Here is a 16,022-nt window from a genome sequence, read left to right on the forward strand (position 1 = left end):
CATTATCTTAATTTAAATACTACATATTTTTTTTAAATACCACATATACTTTATAGTATATGTTGAAAGGCTCCGTACATGAACAGCGGCAGCAATCAACTAATAGATCGTGAATGACAGGCCACCAGATGGCCACATGCGTATAGAAATGTCCTCTCCACTTGTTAATGCAAGATTCATCGAAAGACTGGTTATTTTTGTGGAGATGAAGATTACAAGGAAGAAAATTCATCTCTCTCTGCCCTCCTAGATGAAGCCTTGTCAATATACTCCTCCAACAAAGAAGACATTACAATATAATTTCAGAAATCATCTAAGAGAGAATCCCTCCGATGCTTCTTTGTACCTCAGGCGCACTCTGCTCTCCTTCAAATTTTATGGTTTGGGTTATTTATTCATTTATTTATACAATAATGTTGGCCGAGGCCTAAACATGTGAACAGTGCCGTCTTAATGCATGGGCCCACCCGGGTAGGGCCCGGGGGCCTCGAGAGAAAAAGGGCCTCACAAAAGTTAGATCTGGTTGAAATTTTCTAGTGTTTACCAGTAGGGCCTCGAAAAAACCGCTTGACCCGGGGGCCCATCCCCAGTAGCACAACGATATAGTACAATATTTGGACCATATCGTTATATATCGAAATGTCAGAGGAATATCAGATGTCATAACTATGATATAGAACGATCTCGTCTTATATGGTACAAATTATTTATGATGTTAATTGATCAAGTCTTTAATTTTTCAGCCGAATATGTATTTGATTCCATGTGAATAATCTCTACTTTGAAGGACAACAACTTGGGACAATAAATTATTTTAATATAGTTTGAAAAACATAGATCTATATCGTGCACCTGACAAAGATCTATATCAGATTCTCGATATAGACCTGATATAGATCTATCAAAGAAGACATAGCTCTATATCCTGATCATGACATACATCTATATCGTGAACCTGACAAAGATATATATCAGATACACAATATGCTGATATATCAACATATTGTGTGCCTTTAAATAAAAATATCGCCTTCAAATAAAAATTTGGAGAAAATTTAAAGTCGAGTGTACAATTTTTTGTTTGAATTGAAATTAAAAACGTTTGAATGAATAATTTTTCATATGAAATTTTGATTTTAATAGGATTAATTATGTTGATATATCAAAATCATTTCATCAGTTATAATTGAATCCTTACTGTGTATGTTTTACATCGTAGATGTTGGTATTTTAGGAGGAGCGAGAACTTATCCACCGTAACTTTAATTGCCACTTTATAATTGCACATATTTTTTAATTTAAAAAAAATTGCTCTTGTTTTTGTTGTATGTGTGTTTTTCTTAAAATTATTTTTTTTTTTCCTTTGATGTTTTCATTTTTACCATACTTTGAGAATTTTAACTTTTTCGTGTTGCACATTTTTTATTCTGTATTTTTTGTTTTATTAGCATATAAATTAATAATTTTAAATAAATAATATACTACACAATACATTAATTTGTTTCTTGTGTTTTTTGTATTATATATAATTTCCTTAATTATAATATAATTTTTCAATTATCTGCCTCAAAATGATAAATATGTCTCACAATTTCTATTTTGTAATTTTTGTGCATACATGAAAATGAATAAATTTGATTGAAAATACAATAAAAAAAAAAAGATTAATTAAAGATAATTTAATGTTATTATAAGAACTAATAACCAGTGCTGTAGTGGTGGGTTGGTAAGATACGGAACTAGAGATAGGAAGAGTTCAGGGTACGTGGGCTCAAACCCACCCACCTCTATATAATTACACTGGTTTTTTTTATTTCTTCCTAAAGGGCGCCATCTATCGTCCAAAATTTGAAGTATTTGAATATATCACATTCACGATATAGATCTATTTATCTCCGACTATGCCTTTTTTAGCCAGAACGATATCGTGGCCCGATATAGATCTATATTGGAAACTGAAATTTCACGATATAGATCTATATCTTTGTGCTACTTGGGATGATGCTCTTAAGACGGCCCTGCATGTGAATGCGGTTGGTGATGACAGAAAAAAAGTTTTACATTTTTCGGAAATATAATAAATGGCGTGGGTGAATCGACGACAGTGGAGGGGGGTTATCCTTGGGTTATCCGCGGACTCTCGGAAACGTAACCCCCCCCCCCTACGAATACCGAGGGCCGACTGTATAAGTAAGCTCTCATTACTGCGCGCCTAAAATTGAAAGGATGGAATAAAAAAGGCATTCATTTCGTTCACGTGGAATCAATCCTCCCTTATTGTGGGAACCCCTTTCTTACCTTTTTCTAACAACGCTCGTAAAGGTTCATTTACCCGTAACTGGCAGTAATGGAGGGGGAAAAAGTAGAACAAAGAAGCTGGACAGACGTGTACCAAACAACTCGAAAGTGGCCAGTCTGGTTATTGAACACACGGGAAAGTAAAGATAGAAATTTAAAAAAAAAAAAAAATGAAATAACACACGAGAAAGAAAGAAATAGAATAAAAAAAACACTACGTACAAACTAAAAATGGGAGACCATTTACAGAAGAAAAAGTGATGCCCGTAACAAAGGCAATATAGATGTATTACATGTACGGCGGACAGTGGAATAAGGGTCAGTCAAGACGATAGGTCGAGCAACGGCAGCAACACCCCTTAAGGGAAAGGTGTTGACGACGAGGGCTGGTTTCGAAACCGACCACTGGCTAGGCCCTAGCCTAGCTGGATAAAAGAGAAATAAAAATGGCCGGTGGTGTATATATATAAACTGCAGGGTATGTTTCCTCTCTTAACCCAATTTTTACGGGACTTCGTTCGAAAATAAATAAAAAGCGTTTCTGTGTGTGTTTTATTTTTATGTGTTGTGTGTAGAATTATCAGGATGGATATACGCTCGGTGAGTTGTATATTATAATTTATGATAGTTATTTTTTCCTTGTAAGTAAGTATTGATTAATTAATTTTGGGACTTCCTATTTGCGTAATTATCTCAGGGCCGTCTTAACCCTTTCAGACCCACAAATGTGTGGGTTGCTTTTTTTGCACACGGTAGAATTTTGTTTCTTGTTTTGACCTCAGGGAGTTAAGCCCTGACTAAAGGGATTGAGTTGGAAATATGGTAAATATGTACTTATAGGGGGGTTTTCACATCGGAGAAGCACTTGAATTTGAACTTTCGGAGGGTTTTTAACCCTAGATAACGACATATTCGTCTAAATAGACTGCCTAATAGATTAGTTACTGAGTAACACTGATTTGAAGTTTAGTTATCTAGGGTTAAGATGGCTTCTAGCCTGAGAAGTCATTTCTCCTAGAAGTTCTAGGAGAAAGTGCCTCCAGGAAAAGTGTGATTTGTTACATAAAATTCAGCAATAAAATTCTGGAAAAAATTGGACGTGAAGATGAATATACCCTGTGTCATCTTGGCTGAAAAAATTTGAACGAAATAAATTATTATGCGTTAAATTTATGCTTTTAATGCATTTTTGAGTATCAAGAATGCAAAAATATCTTTAAAATTCCAAAAAATGAATTCTCGGGTCTGAAAGGGTTAAGAGCGTTATAGTCCCTCCCTTGGTTAAAGTCACATTCCCTTAAAAAAATGCCTTATTTATTATTTGTCAAGACTTCCATGACTTCCATGGTGTTGTATGACTGTGGTAGCTAATAATGTATGTGGTATGACTGTGGTATCGCGACATGTTACGAGATTCACTTGAGCACCAGCCATGCGCAACCCTCCCTCACATCCATGGCCGCTGGGCTGGGATCTTCGGCGATCCCGTCTGTAATGAATTTTCAGTTCGAGAAATTAAATTAATAGCTGATTTGGAATTTTCTTGTTACTACTTTACCGCACATCAACTCTGGTTATATATCGCCATACGGCAATTTCCAACCAGTGGAGCTGGGTGGGAAATAAAGTCGCCATCTATTGGTAGCCCCTCCCCCCCCCCCCAGGCTCGGTAGGTAAAAAATTTGTTTCTGATGTCCTTGAATGGATTCAAACCCGTGGACCTTGAAGATAACCTTCGTGATGGAAGACGAGCATCATACCACTGCGCCAGTCGGGGCGCAATTATCCTATTACTGGTACTTAAATAAGGTTTTCATTGTGATGTTGGCAGTAGTGGATAAACACCATTGGTGAAGTTGTTTCACCTCAGCCACGAATCGGCGGCTGAAGCTTGACGAAGGTTCCGGGCACAGAAGATATTGAGGAAAGGTTCGTTTCCCATCACCATTTATTTGATTTTTTGCGCAGTGCCCCCTATCGACAAAAATTTGGACGAAATTATCTTTTCTATACCAAAAAAGTCCCCCTTTGTGAGAATAACATTTTCGCAAACCGCATTCAGATATAACAATTCCTTCAATTTTTATGAATTTTTTAAACTATTTACGAATTTATGGGACTTCCTGTATTTAGGGTATCTGATAATTATTTATACACTGCTCTGACCCTATGCTCAGCCAAATTTTGTTCAAAACTGTGCTGCAATGTACACCATGCTTTTCCCAGTTATTTAAATTACATTTATAACAGACTTAGAGGAGTATTCGGAAACCCAATAGGACTTGCATCCATTTCGATTGGAACATGGATTTTTCTTCCACACCCCTCTCCTCCCACTAGGAATTGTGGAAAACTCCTTATTATCCAGCTACTTCCAGCGAATAACTGAAATTACTGCTCAATGTATCTGAATGTATCTTTCTGAATTTTCATGATATTCGATGAGTTTTTATATAAAACTGGCTATAATACCCGGCGCTTCTCAGGTTTTCTTCAATGAGGCTTTTTGGATCACGTGATATCTCCCTCTTTCTTTGAGGGACATACAAACCGTGTCTAAGTTAACCAATATGGCGACTTCATGAAATAAACAAATTTAGATTTAAAGAAACGTAGAAATGAAAATTTTTCTCCACTTTTTTTAAGGGGCGCTGGATATTTTGATCCCCCCCCCTTCCCCTGAACTTCAAGCGATCCATCTGCCTGCTTCAGCTCCCAAAACTGCTTAATTAATGCTGTGGAATTTCTTCGATGTATTTTATGGGCCCATAGTTAATTTTAAGACATTAATTTTCATACAATGATGACGTCACTCTCCGCTACCATACGAAGGTTTTAACAACTGTCTGTTGCGAAGATATATTTTGGAAAGAGAGAAAATTCAACTGCCCACGAATCGAACCCACGTCCCTTCACTTTCCGGGTGAACGCCCTAGACCACTAGACTACAGAGGCACCGAATCTCTCCGTCTTTCCTTGGAGCTCGTGTACACTGAAAGGGACCGTACATGGACGGCCGGACAGACTCAGCCCAAGCTCACAACTGCTGACGCTGCTACCAGATAGAGACAAGTCGCTCCAAGTGTACACGAGCTCCAAGGAAAGATTGAGAGATTCGGTGCCTCTGTAGTCTAGTGCGTTCACCCGGAAAATGAAAGGACGTGGGTTCGATTCCCCGCAGGGGCAGTTGAATGTTTTCTCTCTTTCCAAAATATATCTTCGCAACAGCCAGTTGTTAGAAACTTCGTATTAATTTTCATGCTTGATAGGATATAAATATAAAGTTGAAATCAATGTGTTATTGCATGGATATCCAACTCAAAAGTAGGTCCGGCTAGGTTACTGCATATTCAGTTTTTTCGGCTTCGTATATTTCTAAGCGAACTCATATTTCAAAAATCGAGAATTCAATACAATTTTTAAAATCATTGATGTGGCGGAAAACCCCACTAAATTTCCGCATTTCTACAATAAAATCGGCAATTTTAACACTGATTTCTATGGGGGATCATCCTTTGCCTGACCCTCAAAGTGATGATAATTCTGATGTCTATTCAAAAAGCTCTCATTACTGGGAGGATTGAAAAAGTGGCAAACCATTGTAAAGGCATATACACGTCTGAAACGCATTGCTAGGGAACCACGGTAACCGAAGTAAACGTTCCGAAAGTGATCGTTGAGGCCCAAAAACCATTGTTGCCCGACAGTTTTTTTTTTTTGCCCATTTGGGGCATTTGCCCTGCTCTGACGAAATTTTGAAGTAGCCTATCGTTTAAGTCGGGTCCCATTTGGTATATATACAAAATTTGGCGACGATCGATCTAAAATTGTAGATTTGTATAGAGAACATACACACACACACACACACACAGACACTCAGAAAATCAATTTTATATAATGGCATACAAATTATGAAAACACAAAATTTATATTGCCTGCGCATGCGTAACTAAGACTCATTTACTTGAAATGCTCATATCTCATCGAATACTCAATTTGTTACATTTTTCATTCCTTATTCTGCAATGATTACTATCACCAATTCTGAAGTTATTTTTTGATTAATTATTTCGTTCATTAATTCTAAAACTACATTTTTCATTAACTCGGAAGTTATTTGTTTTCATGCTGCAATTTTCTATTTCTTTTTCTTACAGTAATTCAGAAATGATCACGTTCACTAATTCCGAAATTATTTTTCTATTAATTACGAATTTTCATCAATTCTGAAATTATTTCGTTGACTAATTCTTTTTTTTTTTCTTCTCTCTTCAGAGAGCAATTCTGTATTTTTCTTTCGTCGAACTGTATTCAGAATTGATTATGAGCATTTAACAAGTTTTTTTTTCTTATCGTTTATCTTTACGGAGTACAAGTAAACAGCACTCAGCATAGGTGGTATAAATATACAGGGTGTCCCATAAATTGATAAGTAGTTTAAAAGTTCATAAAAATTGAAGTTATTTTTATATATGAATGCGATTTGCGAAAAAGTTATTCAAACGAAGATGTTTTTGTGCAGGAAAAAAAATTAGTCGAGGTTTTCGTCAATAGATGGCCAGCTAAACCAGTTCTGCAAGAGTGGTTATACCCGAACCAACAGTGATTTGTCGATCAATGGTTATCCATCATAATGGAAACCTTATTTAAGCGCCAGTAAGAGGAGATTTCAGAAATTGGCTGTGTTAACCGTACACTCTGCATTTTGTAGGACTCTGATTTCCACATTTGCAGTGATTTGCTTTCATGCAATGCCCTCTATTGACAGTTTTACCTCAGCAGACAGTTTTACCTCTTCAAGAACTCGGTCGGACACAGAAGAGATTGAAGAAAAGTTCGGGTCTAATCACTCTTGCAGAACTGGTTTCCCTAGTCCTCTATCGACAAAAACTTCAACTAATTTTTTTTTCCCGTACAAAAAAAATGATCCCCCCTGTATGAGAATAACTTTTTCGCAAACCGCGCGTATTCAAAAATACACCAATTTCTTCAATTTTAATGAATTTTTATACTATTTACGGATTTGTGTGACACCCTGTACATTTGATTACTGATCAAAGAGAAAAGAAGGTTAATATGAGATATCTGAAAATAATCATAAATAATTGGGCCTAGATGGCATCTTCGAAAATAGACATAATGACCGACTTGCAAACTGTTTCCGGGTTATTAGGCCATGGTCTAGGAGATTTTCTTCCTGACGTTTCGCCCACATCTGTGGCAGGCATCATCTGAGGTTAATTCGACGTAAGTCTCCGCGGCAAGCGAGAATGGTCTTGCCATGTCATTAGGCCATGGTCTCCTAGACCATGGCCTAATAACCCGGAAACAGTTTGCAAGTCGTTTAACGCCGGCCATGAAAGCCTCAGACAAGACATAATGACCATTATCATGATGACCGTTAATCATATATACGTGCATGGACCATTACCCATCATGCACATGGTCAGGATAATGCATCAGGACCATTGTGTCACGACTTACAAAAAAAAAATTCAATTTTTCGCAGGGGTGTCCAAAAGTGTTTTAGACCCGGGAGATGCTTGGCTTATGTTTTACGTAGGAGACTGGTTTCCGAATTAATTCTGGGGGTGCGCACACAACCGCATGGTAAAAAAATTCTATGGGTGCTCGAGCACCCGCAGCACCCCTACTGTCTCTAAACCGAGCAAAATCCCTGTCTACTGCTATCGTGGTTAATTTACTTCTGTTTCAGCCTCTTTTTTCAGAGGGAAGTGAGTGTAACGGGAGCGCGCGCACACATCTAGATCAACACCACCTATAGAACAAGGCCTCCGCACGAAGCTCGTGACGTCAGTGAAGAAGACCATTTCTCCTATTGCCATTGGATATACTGCAAAAAAAAGGTAAAAATATCACATGCGTCGGCCTACTATATCCAATGGCAATAGGTGAAATGGCCTTCTTCAGTGACGTCACGAGCTTCGTGCGGAGGCCTTGTTCTATAGGTGGTGTTGATCTAGTGCGTTGCTTGTGAATTGCTTTTGCCATCTATATTTCAAATTGTGAGTGAAGTGAGGTAGTTGAATACTTGTACAGTTGTAGGGGGGTGTCTTATGACTTTTTTAACGCGCCTCCAAGGGATTGGTTAAATGGACTGGTACGAGTGCCGATATCTGGGTGAATTGGAAATTCCTCATTCCAGCTCCAGCATATAGGATTATACAAAAGGTAAAAATTTGGAGCCAGATTGACCCCGAAGTGAGCTTTACTCCATATTCACTGTTTTTACGATACAGGCAGGACCGTCATTTCAACTTTTTCCGGGGTGGGGGGGGGGGGCGGCAAAGCACATGTACTCAATGTATGTATATATATATATATATACCATTTTTGGTGTATTTTCGAAAGCCCCCCCTGCCCCCCCTAAATGACGGGCCTGGATACAGGGTTGTCATAAAATAACTTAGTCGTTATACGAGACCCCCCCCCCCCCAGTAGCTGCAAAAATCAAAGAATGCGAATGAAATTCGAGGTATAAGTGTTTCAGAGCATGCACTCGAGGATGTGAAAAAAAAACAACAACGAAACCCTTGCTCTTGCGGTTACAGGGAAGCATTCTCAGACTCTAAACGTCCATACTTTGCAAACTTATTCACCATGGAAAAATTATGCCTTTCTTTGCTACTTTTGTCCATAACTAATAAACGAGTAAAAATAAATTTTATCAGTAAAAACGTGCCTTCCAGAAAACACAGTCGAATCCCGTTATAACGAACTCCAAGAGACCGGAGAAAATCCCTTCGTTATAAAAAAATTTCGTTAAAAAGGAATTCTAGGTTTTGCATTGTTTTTATGTAAACTTATCTGGGGGATTAGAAAAGTGTTAATTAAAACGGGATTTCCGCTATACCGGTATTCGTTAAAACGGGATTCGACTGTATTGAAAATAAGTGCACAGTTCATTATAATATTATATTACACATATATAAACATCATTGAACTGGAATTACTGCTGCCACCTATCAAATAAAAAATTCACTTTGTTGTGATTCCTTTATCGAAATTGATGACCGAATTTTGAATAATGTGCCGCATAGAAAAAATCAATATGTATTCTATTGATAAGTATTTTATAAGCAATAATATTAGCTAAATTGTGGAGTTTACTTCAAAGTTTTAACAGTTGTTGTTTTAGTACGGTAAACTAACATTACTAGAATGTGCCAGAAGATGTATAATGCTAGTTTAACGTACAAAAACAACAACTGTTAAAGTTTTGAAGCCAACTTGACAATTTAATTAATATTATTGCTCATAAAATATTTATCAGTAACATACAATATTGACTTTTTCTATGCGGAGCATTATTCGAAATTCGATCATTAGTGTCAATCGAAGAATCACAACAGTTGTATTTTTTATTTGATAGGTGGCAGCAGTAGTTATTGCATGTAATACAATATACAGGGTGCATAAGGGGACAGGGCGTATGGGATTTTACTGGTGAACCGTTGATCCTAGAGGCGTACTTCCAATTAGAAAAAAATATCCAAATAACGTGTAGTACTCAGATGTGTCATTTATGTTGCAAGGGGTTGTATAGTTATTGAAATAAAAGTTGTAATTTTTTTTTATACTGACACCCTGTCCTCAAAAACCCAATTTGAAAGTCATTGCCCTGTCTCTCCTGAGGGCCACAAAAAAAATCCTCGTTTCTAAGTGGAATATTCACGAATATGTTTGAATTCGAAAAAAACGGAGTTTGAGAAAAACAGAATTAAATACGGGTAAACCATTTTACCCGGCATCAGGAGAGACAGCAACAACTTCTTAATTGGATTTTTGAGCACAGGGTGTTCAATTCAATTTTATTCATCACATCATAAAACTTACATCGGCAAAACGAAGAAAATCCATATAGAAAATGTTCATATAGAAAATTAACATTTTCATTTTAATAATTATACAACCCCTTGCAACATGAATGGTATATTATCTGAGTACTACATGCTATTTAGATACTTCTTCTAATTGGAAATATGCCTCTAGGAACAACGGTCCACCAGTAAAATATTATACGCCCTGTTATCTATGCACCCTGTGTACATACTGTACCGTATATTTGTTTTCAACATTTTATAGAAGGCACATTTTACTGATAAAATTTTATTTTCACCCGTTTATCGGTTGTGGGCAAAAATAACAAAGAAAGAAGGCATCGTTTCTACATGCCGAATAAGCTAACAAAATACGGACGTTTAGAGTCTAAGAATGACTGAGAATGCTTCCCTGTACACACAGCTTTTTTGCTGAGCAGTGGGCTTGCCCTTGGGAGGTGGATTCGTGGTGCATGGTAGAGCATGATATTCACCGCAACTCGGATTAACACCCCTATGATTCTATGATTAGCATCATGATTATTTCGGTTTCTGTCAGATTTCTTGTGCCGGGGTGCTTTTCTTCTGGTGATTGGCAATCAAAGCTCTTAATTCGTAAATATGCCTACCAATAGGATGACAGGGCTCCAACCTCGTGACTACGCATTAACTTTAGGACCATCTTAACAGCACCATGGGCAACCCGGGCAAGTGATATTCAGGTGCCCCTATCTGTTTGAAATTCACAGCCTACCAGAGTTTACATATTTTCTGCTGAAAATCATATTGCCCGATCTGAAATAATCATTTGAGATCTGGCACGTTCCCCCACTATCATGAATTTATAGTGCGAGAAACAAAAAAAAATGATGCAAATCATCTCGGGGGCTTCCCGGGTGGAGCTCTGTCACCCCCCCCCCCCCCCGGGGGAAGGTGAAATGCATGGGATTACAGTTGCATAGGAGCTTCTACAATGAAATCTGGCCAGGGCCGTAACTAGGCTGGGGAAACCGGGGGGTGGGGTCCCAAAAAATTATACTTATTTTCCATAATAGCAACCCTTTCAAAAACGGCCCCAAGGAAAATCACACTACGGCCATGAATCTGGCATAATGATTTATTACAATGAATATGAATATTCCTTTTCCTGAGACTATGATGCTTTTGAGAAGGCATTAGGGATCCCTTTTTTAGGATAAATGTTCAAAAATTTGTTAGAGTTGCGTAGAACAACCTCATTATCAAGGGTTTGCTTTATAACTATCAAAAGTTCCGTTGGAAACGACTGGTCTTACGCACCAATCTAATGGTGAAATCTTTCTTTGACTGTGTCCCGCATTCATGGTGCTACACAGGTACCGTTCCAACGCCATTTATATTTTTTTTGGTACGCTGATCATTTTGCAATGCATTAAAGTGGGTGTTGCTCATTCGCTAGGGGCTCGTACATCGGCAAAGTTATTTTATGACCACCCTGTACATTATTTATCGTGATGAGCTTTCTAGTTGTATTCTTAAACGTTTCATTATCTCTTTGCAGTTCATCTTCCTCGCCGTCTTGGCATTAGCGACAGCCATCCCCATAGAAACCGATTCCCAACACGACCTGGCCGCCGCCGAGGGACGTACGCAGTACAACCACGCCGCATTCAGCGCCCCAGGACCACTTTACGCTCCGTCCTCGCACTCCTACGGGTCACCGAGGTCGAGCTACTCGCCCAGCGGGAGCCACGTGACCAGCTACAGCAGGAGGGGCCACAGCAGCGGCGGCGGTTCGGAATACCCCAGCGGCCTGCGGCTGAGCGCTCCTTCCCCATACAAGCACGAGTCGCGGCAGTACGCCCAGCCGGCTCCGTCGTACGCGCTCCCGCCGTCCTACGGGCACGAGGACAACGTGTACGGGCACCTCTCGTCCGGACCGAAGTACGGAGCCTACGGGCCGCCGAACCACATCTCGGCCCAGTCCCAGCTCTACTCGCAGGATCCCAACTACGATCCGGCGAAGGATCCCGTTTCGCAGTACGCCGACTACGTGCCGCACAGAGAGTACCAGCCCAAGAAGAACTCCGACAACAGGGAACTCAGTATTTACGGATACAAATAGAAGACCGCCGCCACCACTGCCACCATCGATCACGTTTGGTATTAAGTCAACAACGAAACACACTGTACATTATTTTGGAAATTCGCCAAGAAAATCCCTCCTCCGCCCTTTCCCCCAAGCAATACCGATGTATGTAATAATAAGGGAGGATCCATAGTTATTTATTGTACCGTTAACCAAGTTTATTTACGAATCATATAAACCCCTTCTATAAAATATACTTTATGAATACATTTTTGTCAAGTGTACGCAAATATACGATAATGTACAATTACATGTACAGTCTTGGTACGAGAGTAAATTTGTGAGTCAGGAACGCACAACATTATTTATATGAGACGATTTATTATTACTCCTTGAAATATTAAAGATGGCCGAAATTGGTTTTTTTTTTTGCAATAAAATGTATTTTTCTAATGTTATTACGCAAAACTATGATTCGTGCAATAAAGGAAAAAAATGTTATAGTGTACTATGCTGCTCGAATATGTGTGTGTGTGAATAATTATGGTGATCGTTATGACTAGGCTGACCATATTTACTCGAGAAAAATACGGGACATCGTCAATTATTGCCAAAAATGAGGAAAGTCGCCAACTCGTGCTAAAATCAGAAAAAAAAGTCGCCGATCGCGCGAAATGAAGTACAACTTCAAATTGCATTTAATCATGGGCGGACCACCCCAGTGTCCAAGGTAGAGTCGACTGATTTAATGTATAGATGTATATAAGAATTGACATCATCATCGTGCCCCCTCCCCAGACTTACAAGTCTATCTCCGCCTATGCATTGAATTAAAAGAAGAAAAAAAAGACAAATATGTGGGATGCATATTGTTGTTTCTAGTCGTAATTATCGTAATGTAATTTCTGTGTTGGGGGAAAGGTAATTTTAATCGTCGATTTGAAGAACAAAAAATCAAGTGGCTTTTCGTGGAAAATACGTGAAAAACCGGGACATTGTTGCAAAAAAGTCGGTACAGCCAAAAAAGCAGAAAAAACCGGGACTGTCCCAGGAAATACGAGACTTATGACCGGTATTTCTCGGGACATCCCCGTATTTTCGGTAACTTCCTCGATTTTTTTTTCCGTATTCAAACGATGCCGATTCAAGTTTACAGATGGCAGCACCAATATCCGCTTAGTACGACCTATTTTAGTGGTCTCTTAACTCTATAACTGATTTTCTCATTAAGATTTCCTCTTCAGTTTCTTTACGATCACGGGCGTACCCAGCGATAGGGCAGCTGCCTCCCCAGAAGAGAAATTAAAGTGTAGTTATTGGTACACAGCACAGACGTATCAATTTAGTATCGGTTGAGTTGCCCCCTCTAGTTCAGATCCTGGGTACGCCCTTGATCACGGGCGTAGTATTACGTCCAAACACCAGTGCTCATAAAGTCAAATAATTTCTCCATGCTTTCTTTCCTCTTTCTTCACCATCGCGAAGATTTATATAGTAACCCTATTATCTACGGAAGTTGCTTTTTCTTTTTCCCTCCTTACTTTATTATGTATCTTTTTACTATATACATGTAAGAGCGAAAGAGAACACGTAGGGTGAGGGTAAAAAGAGGGCTGTATATACATATAAAGAAAAACCTCTTATCTATATTATAATTTTTCCTTTCAATTTTTTCTTTTTCCAACGTGCACTTAGGTTAGGACAAGGTTACCATATTTATAGCTGATTCGTTAGAGGCAATAAAAATTTTTTGCCAAAACCTAGGTACGTTAACGCGTTTCCCCGCCTACAATGTTTTTCATGACGTTTTTTTTTTTTTTCAAAAACGTTACAAGCGGAATCCACTATAACAAGCATAACGCTGACAATATAAATATATTGTCAGTATTGTATGCATACATACAGGGCGTCATGTAAGTGCTATCACGGCCTTTATCTCATCAACCGTCTGCCGTTGACGTACGATTTACAAAAATGCTCAACGGGCGTTCAAAAATTACCTTGTACCAGTTTTGACAGAATGTAAGGGGCCGTTCAAGTATTACGTAAGCTGATTTTCACCCATTTTTGACCCCCCTCTCCCTCTTTGTCAGCAAAACACTGACCCCCCCCCCCCTCCCACCGTCAGCACCTTAGAATATTTCTTATCATCAAAAAGGGGTGGTTGATGACGTAAGCAACCTTCAAACCCCCCCCCCCTTCTCATCAAAAGTCAGCAAATCCGAAACCCCCTCCCCCTCGATGCTGACGTAATACTTGAATGACCCCTAACGAAATAAAAAAAAATCTACGCGTATAAATTTTTATACACCCTCCCCCGTGCTCTGATTTCCTACTAGAAAGTTGTTGCCCTGTCTCTCCTGAAACAAAATAAAATATATTCACATTTCTAAGTGCACAGAGATATTCGAATTCGAAAACGGAGGAAATTTGGGGGGGGGGGGGGAAACAGCGTTAAACGCGGAAAAACGTTTTACCCGCATTTAATATGCTGTTCTTTCCCAACTTTCCTCTTGTTTTTCGAATTCGAATATCTCTGTGAACAGTACACTTAGAAACGTGAATTTATTTTTGCCTCAGGAGAGACGGTCTTTACAGGAACTTTCTAGTAGGAAATCAGAGCAAGGGGCGTATGAAAATTTATACGCGTAGATTTTTTTTTTATTTCGTTACACTGTATTTTGACTGTCAAAACTGGTACAGGGTAATTTTGGAAAGCCTGTTGAGCATTTTGTAAATTGGAATCGTACGTCAACGGCAGACGGTTGATGAGATAAAGGCCGTGCTAGCATTTGCAGGACGCCCTGCCCTGTATACAGGATATGCATGGCTACCAGCACGAAACCGCATTTTACTGGCGGACCGTTGATTCATATCCAAATAACGTGCAGAACGGCTACCATCGTTATCTAAAGGGGTTTATGTATAGTTATTGAAATATAAAAAAAATTAATATATAACATGTAGATTTAGACATAACATGTAGATTTTAATAAATCTACAATTTATTTGGTCACGGTCAGAAAAAAAACCCCGATTAGAAAGTTGTTGTCCTGTCTCTGGAGGCCAGCAAAGAAAGTTCCCCGTTTCTAAGTGTAATATTTGCTGAGATATTTAAATTCAAAAACTGAGAAAAGTTATTTAACAGCATTAAATGTGCGAGTAAAACCAGCACCTCCTAGAGATAGGCCTCCGCAGGGGTTGCCATCAACGTCATTAGGACTACCTAGCAAGTTTACCATTTTTTGAAACACAGAATCCTATTTCGTTTCTTCTTATTTTGGCGTAGAATCTTCCTGATTGGCTCACAAATACCGCATAGTGATTGGATGTGGAGCATAGAAATCGCCAATTCTGAGCCCGATCATTTCTTTTCCTCACAACGATGATACTGGCACGAGCAGGGAATTTTTTCCCCTCAATATCCTGAGGGGAAAATGGACTACTTACTGACGGCACAAGCAAACTGCGGAGGCCTATCTCTAGGCGGTGCTGGTAAAACACGTTTTACCTCATTTGTTTCTCTCCTTAAAACAGGACTCGTTGGGTTTTTTTTAAACGACAAATTTTAAAACTTCCTACATTAGGGACCGTTTAAATTAACTTCCTTGGTAAAACTGTTGCGTCGGAGCAGCACCTCCTAGAGATAGGCCTCCGCACTCTGCTTGTGACGTCAGTAAGTAGTCTATTTTCCCTAAGAATATTCAGGGGGAAAAAATTCCCTGCTCGTGCCGGTATCATCGTTGTGAGGAAAAGAAATGATCGGGCTCAGAATTGGCGATTTCTATGCCCCACATCCAATCACGATGCGGTAT

The 16,022-nt window shown here is 39.0% G+C and overlaps 1 protein-coding gene across 1 annotated transcript; it reads left to right on the top strand.

Moving 5' to 3' along the window:
- Positions 1-2,788: 2,788 nt before the first annotated feature.
- Positions 2,789-12,715, top strand: LOC149068870 (uncharacterized). The gene is made up of 2 exons (XM_089250903.1): positions 2,789-2,898; positions 11,680-12,715. Exons 1-2 carry the CDS (start codon positions 2,884-2,886, stop codon positions 12,241-12,243), a joined length of 579 nt encoding a protein of 192 aa, XP_089107029.1. The 5' UTR covers positions 2,789-2,883; the 3' UTR covers positions 12,244-12,715.
- The last annotated feature ends 3,307 nt before the right edge of the window (positions 12,716-16,022 follow it).

Source organism: Pholcus phalangioides, unplaced genomic scaffold, assembly GCF_987345545.1.
Source record: "Pholcus phalangioides strain wild (caught in Gottingen) unplaced genomic scaffold, Ppha-v1.0 ptg000024l_1, whole genome shotgun sequence".
NCBI classification, from domain to species: Eukaryota; Metazoa; Arthropoda; class Arachnida; order Araneae; family Pholcidae; genus Pholcus; species Pholcus phalangioides.